Source organism: Anas platyrhynchos, chromosome 1 (genome assembly GCF_047663525.1).
Source record: "Anas platyrhynchos isolate ZD024472 breed Pekin duck chromosome 1, IASCAAS_PekinDuck_T2T, whole genome shotgun sequence".
Lineage (NCBI taxonomy): Eukaryota > Metazoa > Chordata > Aves > Anseriformes > Anatidae > Anas > Anas platyrhynchos.
This window is the reverse complement of record NC_092587.1, coordinates 129668115-129695557: the sequence shown is the minus strand read 5'-3', so window position 1 is coordinate 129695557 and position 27443 is coordinate 129668115. Positions and strand designations below refer to the sequence as shown.

At 38.9% G+C, this 27443-nt stretch overlaps 1 protein-coding gene across 2 annotated transcripts in view; it reads left to right on the top strand.

Annotated features, from left to right (window-relative positions):
- The first annotated feature begins 4841 nt into the window (after positions 1 to 4841).
- EGFL6 (EGF like domain multiple 6) overlaps positions 4842 to 27443 on the top strand; it is a 46969-nt gene continuing 24367 nt past the window's right edge. The window contains exons 1-7 of one of the 2 annotated variants that reach the window (XM_027447751.3): positions 4842 to 4997; positions 9871 to 9983; positions 12138 to 12230; positions 15085 to 15204; positions 18358 to 18477; positions 21864 to 21998; positions 23742 to 23864. In XM_027447751.3, coding sequence (XP_027303552.2) covers positions 4915 to 4997; positions 9871 to 9983; positions 12138 to 12230; positions 15085 to 15204; positions 18358 to 18477; positions 21864 to 21998; positions 23742 to 23864 — 787 coding nt within the window. In that variant the 5' untranslated portion in view covers positions 4842 to 4914. The remainder of the gene's footprint in view (positions 4998 to 9870; positions 9984 to 12137; positions 12231 to 15084; positions 15205 to 18357; positions 18478 to 21863; positions 21999 to 23741; positions 23865 to 27443) is intronic. The other variant, XM_072029298.1, reaches the window with a different exon arrangement.

Sequence of the window (27443 nt, the reverse complement as noted above, 5' to 3'; positions counted from 1 at the left end):
AATTTTATTGAGAGCATTTTGTGCATGACTGAAAGCTGCCTATTAAAGATGGTAATCATTTCATGTGACTGACAAGGGAAATATTGGGGGATTATTTTGTGCTAGTTAATTAACCTAGTTAATCTCAAAGCCATATCACCTCATGGGTCAAATGCTTTTTGCAGTATATTTTATTTTATATGCACAATGCTCCCTTTAAACACAAGTGCAATTTTATATCAGTGATGAAAACAAGATTTCATTTCATCAAGAGATAGCTCACTGAGATGCTGAAGGTGAAATTTCAAATTTTGTGTTTTCACACCTCTTCCTGCAAAGCTCCAACCTTTAAAGAAATCAAGAGAAAAATGCTGCAAACTTGTAAAACGAGCAGAAATAGGCTTGCAGAATGAGTCACCTTTTGAGGCTTTTAAGCCCTTTAGTATAAGTACAATTTTACATGTATCTCAATGGAGGATGTGATCCAGCAGCTGTAGAGATGCAATACCTAAGTCAAGCGGACTTAAACCTAATCAGACATTTTAATTTGAAATGTCAACAGCTCCACTCCAGTGATCCACTTACACACTTGCAGTTCAGAATAAACATATTTAGCTCACTAAAATTGCAGAAGACTACTCTTTTTCGAGAAAATATGGCTCAATCCATGAGCTCCTTTTTGGGATCAGGATTACACAGAGTTAAACAGGGGGTATCTGAAACCTGTGGGAGATCCCTGTAAAACATACTAAAGATGACTCTGGAAGCCATGGGACAGTCTTATGTCAGCCTGGTAGGAACTGGCCCCTACATGAGCTCAGTGCCAGATGGGCAGGAGGATGGCCCAAAGACTGCCCGTTACCTTCTCACCCAGCAGACAGCCATGACTACAGCCCCAATAAATTGCTCCTTAGCAAATCATCAGGAGTGGGAGGAGATCCAGGGCCAGACCTATTCCAGCAAGCATTACTGTGAAATACTATTTATTGCTTAGCAGGGACCACCAGGACTGACAGACCATGGAAAAGAGATCATGCTGACCTTTGGGAGCAGCTCAGAAAGGCAGCGCGTTCCCCTGAATTCTGCAGCATGACTTTTCTGCTCATTTGTACAGGTGGGAATGACAGGTTATTTCAATGAAACTTGGAAGTACAAAATAAATGTAGATTCACTGGTACAAAACCACAGTATTGACAAAAATAAAAATATGTTCTACAGATGGCCAAGGAATACACAGAAATAAGAGTAGCACCAAAACCATACATATTTGCCATGTATATGCATGTCTCACAGTGTTCTATCATTAATTTGGAAATGGTCTTTAACATAAAAAATCAAAAGATGTCATAAGAGTATTAACCATGTTTATGACTGCACAGATGTTCATAAATACGTTGGGTGAAAAGAAGCAAAATCTTTTTCAGGTAAGGACTTCTTTAATAGGAAAAATCTCTCACAGAAATTCTCATTTTCAGACATCTCCTTTTCAGGTGAAGTTCTTTCATTTCTTCTCTTTTATTTCCAAAATTATTTTTCTAGTGTTTTTGTTGTTGTTGCTCCCTGGAAACAGTGTGTTGTGACATCAGGTCGGCCTCTGCAGCTGTGCTAGTGATTATGTACTGCCATTTATACATTTATTGCAAAAGAACATTTCTTCTTTATAACTGCCTTTTGGGAAAAAAAAAAAAAAATCTAAAATGCATATTAAACTTTAAATCATATATTTAAATCATACATTTTCCAAAGAACTGCAAAAAAAAAATTTTTTTGCAGTAAAATTGTTTATATTTTACAGTCATATAAATGTATTTTGAAATAATGAACTTCTTATATCCCATTCTTCAGCTGGTATTCTCCTTTAACATATCAAACCATCAAATGCCTTCCGGTTGTGGCCCAGTTAAAAACTAGTATGTAAGAAACACAGGTTGGACATTTTGGTGTGTTATTTACTCAGTGCAGCCTGCCTCAATTTGCTGTGACACACTCTCAACATTATTGATTCTTCTTCACTTTCTACCAGAGTAGTACTTTTCATACTCAGAGGAAGGAAAAAAAAAATAAAAAATAAAAAGAAACAAACAAAGAGAAGGCAGAAATACTACCAAAAGAAATTCAAGTTTTTTTCCTTTTGTCCTTTAAACAACCTGTTGAAATTCTGGACAAGCAGCAATGTTTTGGTAGTTGAGTAAAGTTTTACAGTGAGCTTGTCTCTCTCTGCAAGGCAACAGTGAGGTGGTTTATACAGCAAGCAAGCGACCAGGCTCCAGAGTTTTAGCTGAGCAGAAGCTATGTGTGGAGGCTGTGCTGCTCTCAGGCCAGCTGCAGATGTGACCTTTGGTAGGCAGGAGCAACCTACAGGACTGCACTGTGGAGCACAGGAGCATCTGTCACACTGGTCAGTATAAATAAAGAAGAGAGAGTGGCAAGAGCAAGACAAGAATTCCTCTAGTATAAACCCTCAATCTTCTATTGGCAAATCAGCATGCTTAAACTCTAATGGAGATCGTTTCACACACTGTAACTCCAGCTGATTTCCTAAAATGTTCATTTCTGTTATAACTAGATCACGCAAGTATAATTTAACAAGTTTCTCAGATTCACAGGTAATAAGAGTACAGATGGAGCCTTGACATTTTCTGTGGAAAAGATGCACGTAACTTTTTGGATGCTTAAGGCAAAAACAAGTGTGAATAAACTCTTTTTTTTTTTTTTTTTTTTTGTCCTATCTTTTCAGAAATTGAGTTAATGACCTTAGACTTGAGAATTTCTCAGTCTGGGAATTATACAAAAAATGCAATGAGACTGGGAATTATACAAAAATGCCATGAGACAGTGGATCTCGGGAAAGCTCAGAATCATGCAGATTAAGATGGCCAAAGAGTGCAGATATATTAATATCCTAGCAAATGTTTGCATTCTCTATGAAACCCCTTGTTCTTGTTTCTCTAATTATTGTTCTAAATCAAGGACAGAGTTTCAGGTAATCATTTATTATCTATCCACAAGCCACTTTTTATAAAAAAAGAAAGATGTTAAGGAAATAATTATAGCTCTTAGACTACAAACAATAACATTCAGAATTGAATTCTCTTCTGACCAGTAAGACTTGTGTTGAATACTGATTGATATTTGAATGGCAAGTCCAGCGTCAAACAATACATTCATTTCCATTTGTTGCAATAAATGTGCATAATGAAAACCATGTGTCTTTGAATACAGACCTAAGTAATTGGAATCCTTTCTACACAGTGCTGTAATGCTAAAATGAAGGAAGGCAAATCTAACGAACAGACTAGACAAGTCTCAAGGTATTATGGCATCTCAGAAAGACAGGAGAAGAGCTGCAAACCAGCTTTTGTGCCCAGCAGCCAGAAAAAGTATGTCTGCACCATCTTATACAGCACATAATCAGCATAGCGCTTTTCTTATTATTTATTCACATGTAATTTGAATCCTGTAACTAAATTCCCTATTTTTGGTAGACCCAACTGTTCTACGCTCTCCTCTATTCCACTTGGGTCCACTGCTTCACTCACTAAGATGACTTAAATCTGTTTTGAGAGGGGATATGTGTAGTTTCAGGAGTCTGAAGAAATCAGCAGTGGATGACAGCTTGGCAAACACTTAAAACCAGTAGTGGATGGACAACACAAGAAAATGTCAATGTAGATAATTTTAGATGGCAAAGAGTTGCCATCCCAGCTTTCTTGGACATTCCCATTCCCACGGTAAAGATGACAGAAGAAAAAACTGCCCAAAGACATGTGCTAAATTCAACATGCCAGCCTACAAATGCTCTCCTTCATCATTCCAGGCAGTCCCTGGGGAATGAAGACAGCTAGCTGTGTTGACTGTGTCAACCATCCCCGTTTAATCTGCCGACAAATGCTGGTTGACACTCTCAGAATTGAATGGGATGACCCAGGGCAAGTGACCTTGTGTGAAGATCTGTCTTCCTTCTTATGCCACTGACTTCTTGGGTGATGCCAGGTAAGCCACTTACTCCTCTGCTTTCTCTTTTGTCAAAAAAAAAAAAAAAAAAAAAAAAAAAAAAAAAAAAAAGTTGCTTTAAGAAGGGACAATTGTCCAGGTCTTGGATTGGGGCTGGGAAAATGGTTCCTATTAGGCTCTGGGAACTGGAAATAGAGCCAATACTTTTTGACACAATATAAGACAAGAAAGTGTTTAGCAGGTAGATCAGTGTGAAGATCTGTATCAAAAGGGGAAAAAAAAAAAAAAAAAAAAAAAGACATCTTCTCCTGCTGGGTACTTTTATAATGGGAGGAAAGCATCAAGGGATGCCATGCAGACAAAACATAGCTTACCAATACTGCACCAAAAGAAAAAAGAAATTGGCTGACAAATGTTGGCCACTTTACCACACTTCTCCAGCACTGGAAAGAAAGAAAAAGAAAGAGGGAAGGAAAGAGGGAAAGAAGGAAAGAAGGCAAGAGGGAAAGACAGAAAGAGTTCTTAATCAATCTGGAAACAGAAAGACCTGTCTAATATGAAACCCATCACCCCCAACCGCCAGCATTACCCTAGGATACATGCGTTGAGGCACTTCAAATATCTTGAGCAGCAACGCCAAAGCCAAAGGACTATCTGCCAAGAAATAGTATAACTAATTAGCTGTAGCCGCTTAAATAACAAGCTAAGCCCACGGGCAGCCACCTCAGCAGCTCCAGAGAATCTAAGACCCCCCAACCGGGACCCAAACCAGCCCTCGGGGCACCCCTCGGAGGTGCGGGCAGGGCCGGGGACACCCCACCGAGGCGACCCGGGACCCCCTCCCCGCCGTCCCGGCCCCGTCCCTCCCTCGCCCCGCCCGGGGGTCCCGGGCCGGGCGGTCCCGCCCCCCGGCGGCAGGTTTATGAGCCCCGTCCCGCCGCCCGCCCGCCTCCATCGCCTCTACCGCCCCGCCGCCGGGCCATGGTGCCGGCGCCCGGGGGTGCCCTGCTCCTGCTGCTCCTCCTCCTCCTCGCCGCCCTCCTCCTCCTCGCCGCCGCGGGCAGGTGAGCGGGGCAGGGCCGGGAGGGGAGCGGGAGGGGAGAGGATCGGCCCCGACCCCCGGCAGCGGGGGCAGAGAGGCTCCGACCTCCGCCGGCAGCCCCCGGCTGGGGGTCGCCAGGAGGAGAACGCACGGCAGTAAGGGATGGTCTCCCAGATGTTGGGGGGCTTGTTTGCTTCTTGTCAGGTCTGACGGTGGATGGGGGTAACCAGCAAGTGGCAATGTACTGTTACGGCATGTCCAGGGCTGCCGAGCCGTCGGCGCTTCAGCAGCTGGAAGCATATGAACCGCAAACCCGCTGCTGTAGGAAACGCGTTTGCTCCCAAAGCCAAGCCCCGCTTAAATGCTCGTGTTCTTGAGATAATATCTTCGTGAGATATTGTGTGTTCGCATTTCTAACACCTTGGAAAGTGTAAAACCGCAAAGCAAAAGTGGCGTCTTCTGTCATAAGAAGGCATAACCGGGAGTTACCTGAAGCAAAGATGGATGTATTTATTAAAAAATAATGATGCTGCTTCACAGTTAGTTGGAAAACCCTACAGGAACCCCTGCCTAAGGTTGTTCTACAGCCTGTCATGTCCTGGTTGATATCGAATGATGGTATCTCTGTCTTCTACCAAGACTGTCATTCCCCCTTTCCCCTTGAGAGGAAGGGGGAAGAGGAGCATTTGAAGCATCTTGATGCAAGTCTTGGATGATAAGAGATTTTTAATATAAGAGAGCAAAGAAAGAACAAAGAAATATTGTCTCTGAATAGCTAGGAAGAAGGAACAGGGAAACAGTAGAAATTAAAATCAGTTTGGAAAAAATGAATTAAATGTGATTATTTTTGTCCCTTAGAAGCGTGGCTTTCACATCTGGACCTTTAGCTTTTCTGCTTTGAGCCCTTCCTTCAAGGAGTCAGGTGGTCACAGGAGGACTTAAAGGAACTTCTGCAAGCCCAAGCTAAATTGTATTTGGTGTTTCGGTAGGGACTCGCAGTAAAGCAGAACTGTTGAGTGCCTGAAACAGACCAAAGGGATATCTAAGACAGTCATTAAAAGATAATAAGTGATGCATGTTGGTTTTGGTTAATACCATTACATGTGTATAACTCAAACAAGCAAACAAAATGCCTGTGCTGTCACCTGACAAAATGTTCATTTCTATTTCTGCACGGCATGCAGTCATAAAAGACTTTTTAGGAATTCTTTACAAACTGCTAAGTTGTAGGAAACCATCTTTTTGTTCTGAATACACCTGTTGGTCAAAATTTGAGGTCTGGTGCTAGCTGTTAGCTAGCAACAATGTCCAGATTTTTTTTTAGAGGCAAAATTAAAGAAAGGGGTAATATCCTGTCTTTGAAGTTAAGTGGAAGTTGCTAAGAATGCAACAGAATTTTTTTCCCCTCAGCAGCAGGCAGCTATTGTGTGTGCAGGAGCTGACCAAAAGTATCCTGTAGAGATCTTATGGAAATAGTGCACTAAATCTCTTTAGCAGCTGTCTTGAAGGAGGAAAAAAAAAAAAAAAAGTTTCTAAATGTCCCTCTACACAGAAAATATTAGTAAAAGACAGAAAAATAATAGGATCTGAAAACAAAAAACTTTATTTTAACTCAAACCATAAATGACTTTTGTTACCTAACTGCCTTGTTAAATCAGCCTTTTGAAGGCTCACTCACTTTTCCTCTGCAGCTGTAAATGTCATATAGTGCTGGTCAGACAGGGAATAGATCACTCACATTCACTAGTCAGGAGAACGTGACAGGTCCCTTTTTCCATTGTTGGGATTTTTACTTCTGTTTACTTTAGTCATTATTGGTATAATGGCTGCTAATGAGGATTACAGTGCAGCACAGCCATCTGCCCAGTTACCACATATGAAAATTTTGGTTGCCCATTGGTAATGCAGACAGTAGCTTGTATTGGTCCATGGTCATAAACTAATTTTGAGAAGCTGATGCAAGGTAAAGCTTTTTTCTTACTTCATAGAATGAAACAACAAAAATACCATGGGGTGGCAGAGGGAAACAGTTGAATAAGTAAGTTCCAGCATCCAGGTGTGCTTTATTCCCTCTTTCACCAGTTAATGCACTTGTAATATTTTCCTTTGCAGGTGTGTGTTTAAGCAATTGAGGGTATCAGTCCTACCATATCAATCAACCTAAATTAACTGGAAGATCTCTCTAGCCACTTGATCAGTAGAGCAAGCGAACTTTTTGAATGTGTTTTGTTATAAATACCTAAGTTTTCTCTTTTTATATCAAATTAAGTAAACCACTACAAGAGGTCAAAGTTAACATTTAAGGTCTGCCCTCACATCACACACCCAATTGTTTTTTTTGTCTGCTGCTCATGTCACTGTAGATATGGAGTTATATATCTGCCTTGGCCTGGCCAGCATCTGATTGCTTTGCTGTGCATTAATCTATCTTATTTTTGAGATAAAATTCAAGCTTTTCATATTACTTCATAGAGGAACAATTTGTTTCAGTAGCAGATGAATAAAAATATGGGATATGACTTCATTCAGACCTGCTTGTATCATTACGGACAGCATCACAAATTTCTCAGTTTGTGAAAGAATCCATATCTTCTGAAAATTAGATAAGAATTGTCCTCCTGGTTCTTCAGTACTCTTCAAGACTCTCAAGCTTGCTCATGGCTGTGTTCTTACTCTTATGCCCAACTCAAAGCCACAAGGGAAAGTAGCACAAAAACAAATTGGTTTTGTAGTAGTTTCTCTCTTAACAAGCTTTTCTCTCTCTGATTTTGAGCTGTCAAACATGTAGATGTTTGTTGGACGGATGTCAAGAGCTGTACATAATACATCATGATACAGCAACGGTAAAACTTTCCTATTGCGACTGGAATTTTGACTGAAATATCCAAAGGTCCCACCTTTTATTTTTTTAATACCTGTGCTTGTGGCTCACAAGGATCTTGTGATAGCTAGCCTGGCCAGCTCTTTCTTTGTCATCCTAACTAATGAGGCCCTGGCTTATTGTAGAAGTTTTTATAATTCATCTTCAATGTACTTTGTTAAATGCTATCCTACTAGTGTCAGCAATGTCATAGCCACATAAATCAGTTACTTCTCTGCTGCTTCAGCACTCTGTATGGCTCTGTTTTGCCACTTGCTGCCTATTTCACCAGTGCCATAAGCTTCTGAGTCTGAGGACAGAGACCTTCACTAGAAATGAAGACTGGTCTTGCAGGTGACATGCACAGGTCTTCTTCATTCGCATATTGAAGCTACAAGTTATTTGAGGCCAGGCATTTTTCTCATGCTGAGTGGATAGTGCCAAGCACAGCAATCTCATTTAGGCTTCTAGGTACTACAGGCAAACTCCTACACAAATACCATTTAGGAACAGATCAGACACCTCTAGTTCGCATTGCTTCTCCCAGTAATGTCCAGCAAACGCATATTGACATTCTCCTTGAAAGCATCTGCTTGCCCTGGCAGGGTCTACTCTATTTCTTTCATTTGTACAAAATGCTGAAGCCCTGACAGCAATGGAAGGACTAATCTAACAAAACTGGTTTTGCTCACAGAATTTGGTATCTGGGTGGGCTCTCAGTGATCCAGTTTACCTTTCCCACAGCCAAAGGTAGGCTTTAGCCTGGTGCTTGTTTTGGAAGTCAGAAGAAGAGAAAAACCTTGTCCAGGGCAGTGTCTGTAAAGTTCAGCTATGTTCATTTTATTCTCAGTATTATGGAAGATCTTCCAGTTTTTAGAGAAGTTTGTACCAAAACCCTGTGGGTATTATATAAATTGTAAAGACGCTTTCATGTACTTGATTCTGAACTGAATTATTAAATGAAAAATTACTAAATGAGCTTGTCTTCCTGTGGAAATGAGCATTTCTTGGAAAGTAATAAGATTCTATTTCCTCTGAGCTTTAGGCATTTTAACCTTCCAGGGGAGTCATAGCACTATCCAGTTGAATTCAGGGGTGTTTTGGGGGATGCAAGCAGAACACACACTAAAGGCAACTCTGAAGTAACATCTTGTACCTTTGAAGTGTATGTATATATTTACTTTTTTAATAGTATGCATTAGTGACGTTTGCAGTAACGCTTCCAGTAAGAGTGCAACCCTTACGGATAAGTACAGGAGGATATAGACAACTGAAGTAATAGCAAGTGGAGGAAGAAGATAATTAGGGTCACAGCACCCTGTGCTGCATAGACTAAGCCTGAAATTCATGGACAGTTGTAGATTTCCATCAGATGTACGACTTTGACAGCTAACATTGCAGGGCTGCCAACACTTGCAGCTGTTATCCACGCAGTAACTTTGAACCACCTGGCTGTACTGGCAGATTAAATTAACATTTGTATGATCAGGGAGTCCTGTGCAACCTGAATGCCTGGGAATATCTGCGCTTATCTAATCAATGTGCACTTACACAGTGGCTGCAAGCCCGCAAGGCACTGGATCTGTGGGGATGACTGATGTTCAGAAAGGTGCTTTTCTGCTGAATAATTTGTCATCCAGAGCAACAGAGCTGAGCAGGTATGGCAGCATATATCCAGTCCTGACTTTTCCTCTGATGCAAGCTGCAGTATTCCCACTGACTTCACTGAGATTAAAAGACTCATTCTAGCAGAGGACCTGTTTTTTTTTTTCTTTGCCATGTTTCTCATTAGAAAGGATTTATGTTATTTATGTTGCAGGGTTGTTTTATTACAGGTGAGATGCTCCTATCACCCCTTTCTCCAACCAATGCAACTTTGTATTCCTGCCAAGGGACTGTTGAATGCTTTGAGGTCATTAAGATGAAAATGCCTGACAGTGGATAAAACATGAGGGAAATGCACAAAGGAATATAGGGAGGAATGAATTAAAATGTATCTGCCTGCTGGAGCTAGTGTTTATCCTTTCTTATGCAGCTCAAGAGTTCATGGGCAGCTGGTGACTGTGAGCCAGCCTGGGGTGTGTCGCTATGGTTCTCGGACGGATTGCTGTTATGGCTGGAAAAAAAACAATAAGGGCCACTGTGAAGGTAATGCTAACAGCTTGTGCTTGTTTCCTCTCCATAGCTGTGTACTTGGTGCTAATAAAAGGACTTGATGTGAATCTGCCAGAAGTTACAGAAGGAAAGCTCGTGAGGGAGTGAAGTCTCTTATCACTTGGGTGGGAGAATGAAAAAAAAAAACATGCTGGGGAGAACATCTCCTTTAAAAAGCAGAGCTTTAGGTAAATAACAGCAAACATAAAATACAGATTTAAAAACTCTTAGGTCCAGAAGTGGCCATCTGTGCTAACCTCCTGCATACCCTGGCTGAGATTGGAACTTGCCAGTTCCTGTGCTGTTACAGCTGTCAAATAAATGCCAAAAATGCAGCATCTTCTGGTGCTACATATGGACCCATGAAATCAATTGGTATCCTTTGTCTTCAAAACTACACAGCCTGTGAGAACCAGGAAACTTTAACTTTCTAAAAATACAAACAAAACCCAAGCAATAAATGCACCTGGCTTGAGCTCAGGTAGCTGGTCAGCATTCTGGTTGGTGGATTGTTGGCTTCATAAAAAAATAAATGACTCTTGAGAAATTTCTAATTTGTTACAGGTCTACAGATCCCAAGGAGAAGGTGATATGGAATTGTCCTCTAGCTCTACTTGGGCAAAGCACAACAAAATCCTAAAATATGTATTTTAGGAATCTTTCTCAGATGTTGCACCCGTTGCCCTGGAGTTTGGCATTGTATATCTAGTGAATTTGAATAGAGGTTTGGGGTTATTCACTGCTGACTGATGCCTTAAACAGAAAGGTGCCAAAATGTCTCTGCTCTGTATATGTAGCATACCAGTTTATAAAAAGAAAGAAGTGAACAATACACTTACTAATATTTCTGCATTGTTTAACAGCACATTCATTTTGGTGCAAAAGAATAGGTAGAGGGACAACCAGCAAATGTAACTTTGAGCTAGTGGGATTAAGTTGGTCTCTTCTAAAGCAAAAGGTTACTCTTACTAGAAACCAGTTTTCATAGGTTTTTAAGGTGGTTCTTTGGCAGATTTCATTAAAACAACAGCAGTGTACTACTGCATTGAAAATCTAGATGCAGTGCTGTACTCTGTTTCAGTGTTAATACTCAATCAATCTTACATTATGCCACTTTGCTTTCAGGGAAAGGGACAACGCTGAACTACGGCTAATCTGCAGAGCCAGTGGTTTAGTGCTTCTGAATGAATCTTTTAAATGTAGGAGAATATGCTTGAATTCAGCAGGATGAATTTTGATTATGAATTTTAATATAGTAACTATGATTTTCCTGTTTCCTGTAGTTTAGAAAGCAGATTAATTACACGAGATAGTTTGGATGCCCATACTGGTGCATACTCCTTTGCTGTTCTTCTAGAGCTAGTACTGCTTTAAATGCATGTTCAGTTTGATTTTTCCAGATAACACTCATTTTGATCATCACATTGACTTTAGGAAGTATTAAAGATCAAGGATTAATCTTTAATTATAATTAATTATAACGCTAGCATTATAAGAGCTAGCATTTAATTTCTGACTAATGATGAGAGTTAGAAAACTTCTACTCTTTAATGCATCCAGGTTAAGCCCAGCCCTTTCAAGTCATTGTAAATCTGATGCAATTGTAAATATGGGGATGTGTGGTAAGGACAATTGTCTGATTTGACAGATGTGCTCTGGGTATTCCACCATGAGATGGACATGTTCTCAGCTGTAAGAGAGGAGATCCAAGAGCAGAAAACCACTTTAGGGTCTTCTGTGGCTGCAGTAGAGTGCTGTTGCCTCTTCCCTGCTTCAAGTATAGAAAATCAAGCTGCTGGCTAGCTGCTTTTCACATATGGCTTCCCAAAAATAGGAAAAAAGCAGAGTACAAAACTAAATGTAAGTTGTAACCATGGCAGAAATGAGCATTTGGGAGGGTGCTAGAAGGAGCCCCTTCTTTTCCAGGTCTTTATAAACTGGGAAAAGCACGTGTTCATGTAATGCATGCTAGCAAACCTTTTCTCCAGCAGAAATAATGCACTAATCAGTAGATACCATGCTCAAACTAGAGGTAGAGGTATGGAAGATGTTGAACTTCTGCAATAAATAAGCAGGGAAATAGTTCTCAAATAGAATATTCTAACTTTTTTTTTTCCTCTCTCTTCTTTCTCTGCCTGATTCCCCCAGCTATCTGTGGACATGGCTGCAAGTATGGAGAGTGCATGGGACCAAACAAATGCAAATGTTTTCCTGGATTTACAGGGAAAACCTGTAATCAAGGTTTGTGCTCGTGGGAATATAACTCTAGAAACCAGACTGCTGATGTTCTGTCTTCTTGTCATGTATTAAGAATTGTGTCATTTTCCAAAATAGTAAAACAAGATCTTTTCTTATTTACATAGCAGAGCTTAGTGTTTAAGGCTCTTGCCAGGGATACTGGAGATGCAAACTGTAAGCCTCCTTCAGCAAACAGGAGTTTGATCCTATATCATGTATCTCCTGCAGACGGGTGACAAGGGCAAACTGTCTCATTTATAGTCAGAGGATTAAGGCACAGAGAGATTACATAGGAAAGGAAGAGCCAGAAGTCAAATCTGGAACCCATGTTATTTTTTTTAACTAAAAACCCATGCTATTTACTTAACTAACCTCCTCAGAAAGACAGGCAATTACATGCTCGATGTGTTATTTCTCAAGGTTCCCCGGGCCAATGCCATCTGTTTGCATATGCAGACTTTTTTTTTTTTTTTTTTTTGAGAACACAGAATTCTTTACAATTACATACTTAGAATCTTTTAATGCACCACTTTACCTGCATAAGTTTGCAGTTAGACATTGAAATATTTCCACCAACACCTTGGTGACGCCTCAGCTTTTGTTGTTCCAGTATATGATCTTTGTACGTGATCAGATGAAAGAAGCAGATCGCTGCATGGAGAGGCCTTTCTACTGCACAGCAGATGAGTGAAGCATGGAGTGAGAGCCACATGAATGGATGGGTCTATTGATGCTACCTTCCTAAGCACCTGCAGTCTTTGCTTAAAAATGTTACATTGACATTGAAAAATAAGAGAATTCTTAGTGAGTCAGAACAACCCTCTTACTACACAATATCTATCAAGCAATATGGTATAAAGCTATAATGTTAAGTATTTTGAAAGCTCCATCTTTTGCACTGTTGATACAGGGAAAGAAGGCAGCCCCTTGGTACTCCTAGGGAACAAACAGCAGCCTTGGTTGTGTATAATAGATCCATGGTTACCAGTACAGCCTCAGCCTCTAAACCCACAAGTTTAACCACCAACATGGTTTAGCAATTTTACCAAAAGACAACAGAGAAGCCCCCCGCTTGCTTTTTGTGCAGTAACTCCAGCTGGATTTGCTATGCCCTCCGTAGGCAAGCAGATCAGTTCAGTGCACTTGCAGTAGATTCAAAGTCTAAGGCTTCATGGAAGCTCTGTATACACCTGCATGTACAAATTGCCCTGTAGCTCCCTGGGCTGTTCTATCTTATGAAGTATGGCCAGGAAATTTTTAGCAAGGTTTCTTTAGCAAGGCACAAGCCAGAAATGCCCAGGAGCTATTTCAGTAGTATCGCCATATAGGTGTTCATGTTCCAGTAGCTCAGAGCCTCTTTAATTTACAGGCAGATACAGCCTTGGTCTGACCTTACAACAGAATGCCAGGCTGAGCAAGCTCAACATGAGCTAACTAAAATAACAGCGATAAGGGGACTCTATTAGTCTGCCACTGAGTCTGAGCTAAACTAGCATTATCTCCATAGGTTCTCTTTTAGAGCTGTGTATGTTATCTTTGCATTACTGTGCATTGTGCAATATAGGTGTAGCTAAGCACTTTTCAGAATGTATGGTCTAAGTGGAACAACTTTTTTTTTCATCTCTAGTTTCTTTGTTACGAGAATCTTGGTTTTTCAGTGGAGGCTCAGTAGCAGAGAAAGCCCATTGTGATTTGCAAGTTGATATGTTGTCATTTTTCAAACAGACTCTATATTTAAATAGCAGAGTGCAACCCTCTTTTTCTTCCCTGAACTGAGCTGTAACAAATACTTCCACACACATCTATAACTAGCACAAAGTTTATGCTTTGAATGGTCTGGAGGATTTTTTTTTTCTGGTCTGCAGGGTGCATGGCTATGAGAACAGCTGCTTCTCCCATTAAAACTGGAGTTCCGCAAGCTAAGCGCTAGGAGAGTTGTCTTCACTGAAATTATATTATTGGCCATGTGCTGTTAAGCACCTGTTGAGTGGGCCACATGTGCTTGTGTATTCTGTTAATGAGTTCTGTTTGCTAATCAGGTGTCAAAATATAAGAGGTAGAGGTGTCAGTCAGAAGTCACAAACACAGATGCTGTTCCCTTGTTACAGAACCAATACCATTGACAAGAGTGATGCCTATACCACATAAATTGATCTTTTTAGGATTCTGGTTTTCTACCAAGGAAATAAAGCTATTGAGAATTTGAAATCAACTTAGTGTCTTGCAAAGCCTTTTAAATCCTGGACTGCAAAAAGGAGTTAGGATGCTTTTGTTCTCTGGATTTTGAGAATTTGAGGTTTTTGTACTTTTATTCTTAATGTCACGTGACTCTTTTTATATTTTGTGTTTCATCTTGGCTATGTTCCTGCCCTGATAACCTTGGTGCCAATGTGTAGCTTAGGGGAAAATAAATAAATAAATATATATATATATATGTAATTTTTTGTTTGTTTGTTTCACTTTAGACTAGGAACAGCAAATCAGCTGCAGATAAAGTTTTACTCCTTCTAGTACAGAGGTCAGCTGGAGGGCAGAAATATCCAGCTAGAATCAGAGAAATCCAGAAAAATACAGCAACTACAATTCTCTTTCCACCCCTCCACTCCTTCCTAACAAGCTGCCAGATGGGGTCAGAGTTTGCATTACTTTTTCAGGTGTAGAAGTCTCTGTGTTAGTTTTCCTAGCACTCTTTCAGCCAGATGGTCTGCTAAATTCTCATCTTGCAAGGGGTTGGCTTGTTTTCAATCCAGGTTGTTATACCATGGGGAATTAAAGGCATTAAGCTATATTATCAGCCTATATGTATGGATATATGTATATAAATCCAGCAGTCATCTAATTCCAATGAATTCTGCAGATCTGAATGAATGTGGACTGAAACCACGTCCCTGTGAACACAGATGCATGAATACACATGGCAGCTACAAGTGCTATTGTCTCAACGGGTACATGCTCATGCCAGATGGCACATGTGCAAGTAAGTAATAGAGCTGATAGGATAGGCACACCAAAATAACCTAATTGCATTTGATCCTAGCAAAATTTCCTCTTGTGATGAATGGATTTAGCTTGTTCAGGATAAGATTCTTGCCTCAGCTCTTTGGTGCTCTCAGCAGCTGACAGAGGCTTTCTGTTTGGCAGTATATGGATAAAGTGAACTAGGTAATAACTATTTTTGGTGCTCAAATAATTTTTGTCCTGCTAGAAGTAAAAATCTTTAGTGTTACTTCAAATGAAGGACAGCTTGTATAAGCTTGGTGCATAGCTGTGCTGGTTCATTTGTCAAATAAGGATGAATGAATCAATCCAAGCAAAGCACCAATACAGACTACGCTTCACTGTGCTGAACTTCACAGCATTATCCTTGCTTTACCTTTCTGTGCTCCCTAACTTATTTTCTCTCAGTGCTAATATGCTTCCTCTAATTGTTGCTGGCTTCTTGCAAACATTTGACCACTGTGCTAAGGGTTATCTGAACTGTGTTTCTACCTATTTTCTCTGTCTTTAAGCCAGCATGTAAAGGAAAGCATTCTGCTTTCTTAGTCAACCTGATTTTCAGATGTGAGGAAGCTTCTTATTTTTCAGTGATACTGTTTTGTTTCTAGAAAACACTTTCTTTTCCCCCTTATCTGTTTGAAATAGTACAGTGAATTCTGCTTTACATTTCACAAAACCCTAGGTAAAATGTGGACAACCCTTTCTGGAGTTTACTGGGCTGAAGCAGATACATCTGTGGTACAAGGAAACTAGTTGGTCCACTGCTGAGACCAATCTGCTTGAGAGGTCTGTCCTGAATGTAGCTGTATCAGGTGCAGCCCATCCATTCCCATGGTTATAAGAGACAACCATAAACTCTGAACGAATTTGTTTATCTTCAAACTCTGGAGACAGCCATTCACCAGACAGGGTGTCCATCTGGTGAGTTTGATGTCAGTCTTGAGATAATTGGAACAATACCCAGCTTTGGCAAACATTCAGAGGACTGCAGTGTCAGCAGCTCAGGGGCAGGCAGAAAAGCCAGATCTCCTAGTTTGTCTCCCTGTTATGGCAGGAAGACTGAAATTGCTGTGAAAGGTGCCTGGGGTCAGAGCTTTTGAAGGCTTCCCCTTCCCTGCAGCACATGGTGGATCTCAACAGCAGACAACAGCTGTGGGGTCTTTGAGATCTCTGAGAAATGGATACATCCAAGATAATTTGTGTATCTGCTGACATCATAAACTGAGCTGGTTTCAGTCAGGCTGCTGTCTTATGGACAGTTGAAGTTGGCAGAAGCCAGAGGTACTGTCAAAAGAAACCTATCCTTTGAGTCCAGTTCCCTTTGAGCCCAGTGGGAGCTTGTTCCTACTTCGTCTCATCCATCTGTCGTTCCCCCTCCTCTGAGCAAGAGCTACGGTATTGAACCAAGTCAGAAAACTAGATCCAGACTGTAACAAGCCTTTTTTTTGTTTGATTAGTTTTAAGCCAGTCTTAGTTCAGGATAGGTTTCCTGATTTAGAAAACTTTGCATTTGTACTAAATTTGTACAAAAATCAGAGTTGTGCTTTTGAATCAAATTCTCCATGATGCAAATCTCCTTAACAAGATGAAGTCCACCTTGTCTGAGCAGTCAGACTTTTCCAGAACCATGCCAAAACATTGTGGCACTAGAAGTGGAAAGTTATTAGAAGAATGTGGTTTTGAGCCACAGAGAACCATTGCTTCAGGTAGATAGTAGGTTATTACCTAAGACAGTCACAAATTCTGCAGGAATTACTGTACTAAATCTGATTAGCAGATCATCTAAACTGTTCATATTCTAACTATAGCCAGCAATGGAAATTTCAAAAATAACAGAAAGCAAACAATTACCAATTGGAGAAGAATAATGTTTAGTAAGTTTCTTTATTGCCACTTAGGAGGTGGATAATGTGACAAAAGTATTATGATTAAAAAAAAAAAGTAAAATGCTTTTGCAAATACAGTGAATTTTTGATCTTAAATATTTATTGCTTATCCACAGGGTCTAAGCAAACCAGACTTCTTTTTAGGCTCGTGGTAATTAAATAAACCTGTGGTAATTTTACCACGGGTTTAACATTAATTTTAATAGCAACAGAAATAACATGCGTTATTATATATTAAAATACTATGGCTGTAGATATATGCACACACACACATCATTGTCTTCTCTATACACTTCATTACACACCATTTTGAAATTGCTGGTACTTCTATCAATGAATGTGTTGCATTTTAAAATAAAATCCACATATTTTTCTACTTGGGTGGTGAGCTAGCACTCAACGTCTTGCAGTTTTGTGATATAGTAATAGATGGATAACCAGAGCGACATAGTGGAATATACTTCCTTTGCACACACCTCTAACTCCTCCAGTAAACACTTCCAAATGCTATTTTTCTCCCTGGCATCATAACATTAATGCTTGCAGGATATCCTCAGGATTTCAGGTGCATCTCCCTACGTACTTAATACATTTGGCCTGCTTTTCAAGCCTCTCATAATACTCTCTCAGACAAGATCTAGACCCATACTCTTCTATTTACAGGATTACCAAAATCATCTCCAATAATTTATGCTCATAGTCAATCTACTGTGTACTGACTACTATGTGCTTCTTTAGATTCAAGTATCTGTTCAAGATAAAAATAAAGGATTAAAGTAAAATGCAGTGTCACACTTCATCAGGCTAAATAATTTTAAAATCAGAATGTCTACTAAGGGCATGGTCAGGGGTAAGCAATAAAAATATTTCTTTACTGAATTGCAGTTTTCTGTGTGGTAAAACTGTAATGATGAAAAATGTAAAAAGCCTTTTTTTTCTACTTTGACCAGTTCTCTCTGAATCTAAAAGATAATAGTCACAGAACTGGTAGCAGAGAAAAAAAAAAAAAAAGGAGTCATAAGGGCAGATAAGGAAAGAACAAAGTGAAGGGGAGGGAGAATTTAAAATCTATCTCAAGAGCTGCTGAATTGTGTTATTAATGTGTTAATGTATAAACAGCTTGATTGATGATTAATGGAATTTTGTTGTTCTCATTAATTTTCTGCATTCATCCAGATCTAACTTAATAATAAAATGTGTGTTCCCAGCCTAGATTTTACATTATTTTTTTTAAATTCTGTTTTCAGGTTCTAGGACTTGTGCCATGGTTAATTGCCAATATGGATGTGAGAAAGTCAAGGAGGAAGTACAATGTCTTTGTCCATCAGCTGGCCTTCAGTTGGGACCAAATGGAAGGACATGCGTTGGTATGGTTAGAGAGCTCACTCTCAGCTTCTTTTCTGTAGGATCCTGAGAACCTTAACAGTCTGAAGAAAGGGTAATAAGTAGTTAGCCCTCCTCACTGACTTCAGTCATGCTTCTTGTTACTTGCAGAGTGATGTAAAGTTTGCATGCTTCTTTAATAATTCTTCTCATTAACATTGGCTATGTAATTCTTTGGGCTAGTCCCATCCACAATAAATAATCAAATGTTTTAACATGTTTTGGAGTCATTAACAGATTCTCCGTTTCTCAGAGACTGTTACATACAGCACAGGAAGCTGTCCTACCAACGTAGCACATGATAGCATTTGGGGTTGTGTCTAGATGTTTCTTTCTTTCTTGTATTGTGATAACCTACAATGCAAACTTCTGGGTTTTTCTACAGAAGTCTCAATGTCATTTTACCTTAGGGATTTCCTGTGGTAAAGTTAGCATTACTTCATAACACTTTGTTCTCTGATACTAATTTTATGTTGGCATCTGACAAGACAGTGCTACAGCATTTCAATCCAATGCTGAGATGGTACCCATTTTAACACTGAAGCTAAACTAATTTCAAAACATCAGTGGATGTGAAACAAACCCTCCAAAGCAGGGACCTCTCCATGAACAACAGAAGTAGTGGCAGTGAAGTGCATTCAGGGAGTAGCAGGAGCAGGAAAGTTCCTCAAGGGGGGATGAGCAATAGGTGAACCCAGCACCCACAGTGCTGTGTCCTCACTGACCAGGGCCCCTTGCCACAGCACCTCATCATGCTGGCAGACCAGGGTGCTGATAACAGGGTGAGTGACAAGGAAAGGTGATAAATCAGGTCCGGTGTCTGTCCAGAGGGTCCAGTCAAGAACAGCACAGATGGAACACAGGATAGGAGATAAGGCTACAATGTACGTCCAAGGAGGCCATTCAGGAGATGGATCGGGAGACCATCTACCTCAGGACTACCTACGGAGTAGTCCTGAAGCCCTTCCAGAGTACAGGGAAGAGCTAGGAATGGGTGTAACTACAGCACAGCTTGAACAGGACTCAAGGCCCAGGACTGAGCTGAAATAGGACTCCTTGTTCATGGGTGGGGCTGATTTGGGCAACCAAGACTTCACAGCGTACACAGGGGAGGCCCTGACATCATGTAACAGACCCTTCCAAAGCTGGAATGTTCCTCTAACTGGTCATCACAAACAGGCTTGAAAGGCTATCAAAGCATTGATTTTTCACACCAGATGCTCTCTGCTTAAGTATTTACATTTGAGGATATACTGCTTTATATCTACTTTTATGCCTTTTCATCTTAAAACAGGGCCAGTAGCAATTTCATGTGTGGCAAACAAGTATTTTCAGTTCCAGAATTCTATCGAATAACTTTAGCTAATTCTTGACATGTAAATTGTCTTTTTGAATCAGTGAGTATATTTTCCTTTAAATGCTAACTCATAGCATCTTACCAATTCCAAATTTCAAAAAGAATTGATACAGAAAATGTTTTTTGTTTCTTTCTTTATTACCCTCCCTCTTTTCCAATCTAGCCTTTCTTTTCTGATCTCACCTCCAAGTGGGTAACTCTTGGTCCAAAATGATATCTTGTTTGTTTCTTTTTTTGTTTGTTTTGTTTTAACATTTCTTCCACTCAGGCAAGCATAGAAGATTGAAAATTGCAACTGGGAAATATTAGCGTTGTCCAAAATACAATGGAAAAAAGTTTTCAGAATGGGTACTATTTACTAAAATGTCCTTAACCTAACTTCACATTTAGTTATGTTATTTCTGTCACAATAGTACAAGTCCTCCAGGTCATAAGGGATGGCTTATAGGCAAGGAGGAATAACTAGCGGCTCCATGTCAGATGCTGCTTACCAATACGTATGGGTGGAGTGATATCTACAGCTTGAAAGAATGTTTTAGATGTTGAGAGATTTAACATGTCAAACACAGAAAATGAATTTTAGCTCTAATGGCCAAAACTATATTATGTTTAACACTTCAAACAACAGATGACCCAAGAGACGCTGCTATATAGAAGGACAGTTACTATATGAATTGTTCTCCTTAACGCACAGCTGTAATATCAAGTCATGTATGCAGGTCATGTGTCCTGAGACTATTTTTTCATGTTTAGGATCTATAGAGTAAACCCATGTGCATACTTGTTTCAACTTCCAAAGTATAAAAACTCCAACATGAGAACATTATTCCTTTCTCTCAAATGAAATGATTTTGTAATTGGAAATGTCCTGTTTTGAGTAAGCAAGGCTCTCAGACTACCAGCAAGCAAGCTAACGGTTGTTTGAATTATTTAAGAGCTACTTGAAGGTGAACATTGTGAACATATACATTTAAATACAATAAACAAGATAAATGGTTCTCTTCCTGAATTATTCAGGCAACTATTTTTATTCTCTTTTAATGAGTTTACCTTGCCTGCCCAAATGGATTTGGAAGAATGCTGATATAAATGATAAAAGGTAAAACAGACAAAAAGATATGTCCCATGGTTAGAAATAGCAGACCCCTTCTTCCTGCGCAATTTGTGTTAGGTCACTCTTTTCTGTGATCTGCTCTCCATCTCTAGAATGAGAAAGAAAGCAAATTCCTGCTGTATAGCATAATAGATGCTTCACAGATTATAAAACACTCTCAATACTCTGGTATTAGTCACAGAAAAACTATAAGCAGATAAACATTTGAAGATTCTTGGCTGTTTGTCTTAGCTTAATCTTCCTAAGAAGCTGCATTGCTCCTGAACCTGCAGAGCAGAACAGAACATTGTGTTTCACTTTCCCTCTTCAACACATTCATAGGTGAAAAAAAAACAAAACAAAACAAAAAATAAAAAAACAAAAACAACAACAAAAAAAAAAACAGAGTTACTGATGAATTATAAGGATGGATAAGGATGGAGCACTTGCAGTCTGGAATCTGTATCTTGACTTAGCCCAGCAAGGGGAGGTGCAGAGATTCAGTGGGAAGAGCTGCTGCTCCTTTCTGCTCCTGGTTTCCTGTTTCTGAGGCTTTCTCTTAAACTGTTCTGATATTTCCTTTCTCAGAGAAATAATATTTTTTTTCTAGTTCCATCCTGCCCTCCTCTGTGACTTTAGGGGCAAACCATTGTCCCCAGCAGAGACCCCACAGCCCAAGCTTTTACCCAAGCTTTTACTGTGCCAAGTCTCAAAATCTCCGTAAAGTTAGTGGATGTTTTGCTGCTTCGTTCATATTTCCACATGCAAAAAACAACCCCAAGAGAAAGAATGATGGGACTTTTTTATTAAACAACTTGTGATAGCTAAGAACAAAGCATTCCTGTGCAAATCCCAGCTGGTTCTTGCTTTCCCATTCAGCCTTCTCATGGACATGACCAGTATCCCTGTTCCCCATCTAGATATTGATGAATGCTCCACTGGCCGAGCTGTCTGCTCTTTCAACCGCAGATGTGTCAACACATTTGGAAGCTACTACTGCAAGTGTCAGCTTGGTTATGAACTGAAATACATCAGTGGCCATTATGACTGTGTAGGTAAGATTTAGCCCATAAAATTTCTTTCCCCAATTTTTTTCATTCCAACATAATGAATCTTTCCTGTCATTGCCTGAAGCATGTTGGCCAAGTCTAGGGGTTCTGCCTCAGAAATAGTTAAAAGATGTTACTAAGAATATTCTTTAAGGCACCTGCAGCTTTTGTCCTTGTTTTCTCTGTAGCCTTATGAAAAACCTGACCACAGGCACCTGCAAATTAAAATGCCTCATTGTACCAAATCATCTCTAAGCCCTGTGCAAAAGATCTACAAAGACATGTAGCATGTTAGCAACAGCTGACTTACTACAGGGAAGTACTAGTTTTGGGACAGTTTTAGTTAAAGAGCCTGTTTTATCTTCTCGGCATTCAATCTGTGATGAAGAAACAGTCCCACAATCTTATTTTGTGTGTGTGTGTATCACACACACACACAAATCAGCAATGTGAATCAAGTTGCTTCATGACTGTAAAAATAATTGCTTGAATGGACAGTACAGAACATGAAGAAATAAATGTATGAAAATAGTAAATGAATAAGCAGTTCCACAAAAAAAAAAAAAAAAAAAAAAAAAAAAAAAAAAAGTAGATTTTAATTACTTTTTAGGTCTCTTTTACTGTATAAATTTATCCCGAACAGAAATACAGGCAAAAAGTTATCTTGATATGCCCAGGAGTTAAAACAAACATCAATACACCTTTACTCCTGTTTCAATCTGTTAACTAATAGGTGAAATAGTAGCAAAGGGTAGGCAGGCAGTACAGTACCACAGTATTGTTCAAGCAGTTCACTACCTGAGAAGTTGGACCTAAACTGCATCCAGAAGTAAATTCTTGTTTTATTTGCTTAGGATTGGGACTTAACGGTGGGAGGGAAATCTTAAGGCAGGTTTTGGACACTGAAATTTGAACTTCCCTTTGTCAGCAGACCATGGGAGTTTTAAAGTGGAAAATATGCTTACATTTTCCTAAAATTTCTGCTGTATGTATGGGGGAAAACCTGGAGAGTTCTCAGTAGTAAAGATTTTTATCTGGAAACCTGAATCTTGCTCTCAGACATACCATAACTTTTAGTCAGTCTTCCTGCTACGTATCTCCTAGCTGACCTACATTACACAGAGGACCTATCAGCTGCAAAAAATGAGGCAATCTGGGTAAAATGCAAGTGGTGCAAAAACGAGTGCAACAACTTGGCTCCCTCATGTGGGAGAAGTCAGAAACATCTTTGTGATGTAACAAAATAATGAAGAACAAAATTAGTTACTCTTGATGCTTGTGCCTTTTGTTGTTCCTACCTGAACATAGTATTTTCTACCGATTTTTTTTTCCTAATTATACTTTTCTTTCAGGTTGCATCATATATATGACTGGAATATTAGAGGTAGATAAAAAATCTCAAGATCTTGGCCTGCCCATTGTTAGTTTCAATTACATTTCTAGAGTGAGTGAAAGAGTGGGGAAGAGCTGCTGATTTTTTTTATTGATGTCACATGTTCTCTTGGTGCCTTTTGTTAATAGACCACTTCATACAACTTATACTTTGAATCCTGTTCTCATTCAGTAGATCTCTGTGTTCACTTTGTGTTTACTAGAAGAATTCCTAGCGTGAATTCTTCTGCTTCCAGTGCTGCCTGTCCCATCTTGGTCTAACTCTAGTGCTCACAATACTTGAAAACAGATGGTAAGCACAACCATGAAGCTTAGGTTTCCGCAGTTTTCACTAAGGCACTTATATCTTTTCCCTAGATGTAAATGAATGTGTGGCAAATACACACAGGTGTAACCTCCATGCAGACTGCCTCAACACGGAGGGATCCTTCAAATGCAAATGTAAACAGGGATACCAAGGAAGTGGATTTGACTGTACTGGTGAGTACTACCAGATGCCAGGAATAGTGCTATATTTTTTGATCCCATAATTGATGTTTACAAGGCATTTTCTAGGAAAAATCATGCTGAGCAGTACTGCAATACATACCAAGGCAAGCCTCTCCATGAAGTTATAGACTTATTGTATGAGTCATTGCATGGTTAGTACAAGTATTATTAGCTAAAATTAATTTCGCCTGTGAACCCCCAAGTCCCGTAGTATCACAGGAATCACAAGTAGAAGACAGAAGATAATTGTGCCTGAAGGAACAGAGAAAATATCTTTAAAACATAAACTATATGTTTTCCTCAAACTTCCACAGCTAGCCTCTTGGAGGGCTGTTCGATTCCTTTCAGAAGAGTTTTAATCTAATTTAGCAAAAAGTGAGAGAAGGTAGGAAAGCCATGACTTCTGTGCTAAATTATTTTCACTTATATTTTGCCTTTGTTTGTCTACTGCATATTAAAGATTTCCTGTAAAGATACCATTGTCAGTTTCTACCTGAATGTGATCCTCCAAGAAGGAAGACGGAAAAGGCTGCTCTTGTCTTTATATTTAAAATGCACCTTTCTTATTTAGTGTCTATATTAAACTTGGCAAAGATTTTACCCATGATGTCTCTAGAGATGTTTTCCTTAGAGGATATCCAAGTTCTGCTTAAATTTTTTGGATAAGAGATGTGAATATATTTTAAAAGCTCTCGTATATAGCAAAAGTCTATAGAAAACTTTTTTTTCTCTATTTTTTTTCAAATAATCCTTGATCAGATATGTATTATTATTATTTATGATCTCTGATGCCCTATGAGTCTCTCTATTATTCATATTCCAATTCTCATCATAATGGTGGTTGAAACTTGCAATATTGCATCAATATTGACACTTGCTGCATTTGAAATAGCACTTTATCTTTGTGATAGTTTATCAACCCTTATTTAATATTAATAAGGGTTATCAACCCTGCATTTAATATTAAATATATTCACTCAGTATGGGCATTGGTTTGAAATCAATGTTTCTAACTCCAAAGGTATTGGTACCCTTTTCCTCTCAGGTCTGAGTTATTTTATATTTTGTTCAATATTTTTATTCTATAAAAATGTACTAAGCATCTAAAAATGAAGATCCTTGTCAGGGTCAACCCAAAACATTATATTTCAATCAGGTAGATTCAGTTTGTTGGTTTTTGTTTGTTTTTTTTTTAAATATAGATTAAAGATTTGACAGTGCTATGCCAAAACTGTATACATGCATGCATATGTATGTGTGTAAATATATCTATGCTGTATATATGCACATATATGTATATATGCTGTTTTTCCTACTATATACTGATGAAACTCAAGTAAAAAGTATACTGCATTCTTCCAGGCATAAAAGTTTTAGGTTTTTATTCTCTCATTCAAAGCATGTGTTTTGTTTGTTTGTTTGTTTTTTACAATATCCGTTGGAATTTTCATGCCTTTAGTGCAGCATTGACACACAACTTTGAATGTTACATGCTTTTTTTTTTTTACAGAGTTAGCTTTTCAAGCCCAAAGCTGGCATAAAATCTATAGCAGTCCAGTGAAAATTGAAGTGATAAGCCAAGCAAAGAGTTTTCTATCTTTATTATCATCAGAAGTTATTTTAGTACCTATCATTGTAAAAATTCAGCATGTTAACATGTGATAAACACAAAGCCAAAGCAAGTGAATATATTAGTAGGGCTAAAACCATATTTGTGAAAGAAAAAGAAAACAAACACAACAACAACAACAACAACAGAGTTTAACTGTTAAGTTAAACTTTTGTGAAGTTTCTACTTCTAGTGAAAAATGTGGACTTTAATGAGGAAAAAAAAACAACAACTGGCTAGTACTGGAAGGTTTGATTTGGAAACAGAATGCCTCCGCTGAGCTGGTCAGAAGGTTCATCATGTTCAAATTCCAGTTATGAGCCAGTTTCCTTGCTAGTCCACATCCCTTGTGATTTGTCACTGCAGCTTACTGCTACAGAAGGATGCAGTGTGGCTTGAGACCTGGGTGAATATTAGAGCAAATTCACATTACACATATTGATACAGTTCTGTTAAAACAAAATGGATAAATTCTTAAACAAATACATTTCTGAGCAAAAGGGCTTGTTTTTTTTTTTTTTTTTGGTTTTTGTTTTCGTCTTTTTAATGAGGAGATGAAAATTTCAAAGGGAAATCTCTTTTTGACAAAGTTATTGCTTCCTCAAGCAGACATAATTCAACAAGAATGCTTTCTTGAATATGAACAAAGGAAATATTTTAGCTCATGGAGAGGCTATCATACATTTTTTAATGTCTAGCCCTATAAAAAATAAATGCTGAAGATGGATCATTTCTATCTTCTCGCTGATTTTCCTATTACATTGTTCATTCTCACTCTGCATACTTTCTCATGTCATATTTCCAATTACTGAAGTTTATTTCTTGGTTAAAAGAGGAAGAAGCTGTGCATTCATAAACTTAGTGGAACATACTAAATGGAAAAGAAATTTAATGCAAGAGAGAATAGAGGAATAACACACAGTAATGAGAGAAATCACAGCCATAGGCAGAAAGTCAGAAAGCAAGGGACTAGCTAGAAAGAGGTATACAGTAAGAAAGGGGAAAAAGTCAGCGGTAGATAAAACCCAAAAAGCAGTGATACTAAAAAAAGACTGGTTTCTGTGGTTGTAATTCCCACATACACCTCCTTTCTTTGAGGGAAAAAAGAGGCAGTTCTTAAAACTTGAAGTATTTCAATAGTTAATTTATACTGCAATTGTCAAAATAGGTGAGCATCACAGATGACCCAGACATGAATTAGATGTATGAATCTACTCTGAAATGCTCGGTTTTCTCCATGTCAAAAGAAAATCATGGAAAACCTTCAGCTTCACTGAAGCCAGAGGAAGTTTTGCTGTTGGGGTTGATAGGTTGATAACACCACCCTGGGAACTTGGGGGATGGAGGCTGTAGCAGCATTTGCAGCTCCTGCAACCTATTCCAGTTCCCAGCATATGTGCCTGGGGTTGTGCTGCTGATAAAAGAAAGGCTTTTCAAATACACCCTCAGGACTACATATAATTATTCCCATGGGGTGGGAATCTTATTTCAACAGAGAATGATTAGTTCTTTATAGAAATTGTCTAAAGTATGTCACAAACTGGTTGCTGTGGCAGCACTATTAACTTTTTATAACAAATGGAAAGCATTTTAATAAATAGCTGCATTTTCAGAATATGAAATGAGAGAAACTAAGCACATTGTTTATAATGAAACTTCTTTGGCTACATCTCCTCATGCTACCAAATAACTTAATAAGTGAAGTAATGTAAAATTCAACTTTGTACAGAAGTTGGAGAATTTATTTAGTTTGTATATTAATATACTAGCTAACCAGAAAGCTGCTGAGACATCAAGCTGCAAACATTACTGCTAGTCCGATAACGAGCTGAGGTTATTCAGGCAACCTTTTGCCGTTCAGCATTCAGATATGCTTAAGATGTTGGACACTGTTTCTGAACTGTCTTTAGCACACATTTCATTTGAGAAACTGTGGAGGTGTAATTTTCCAATGGTCCCTA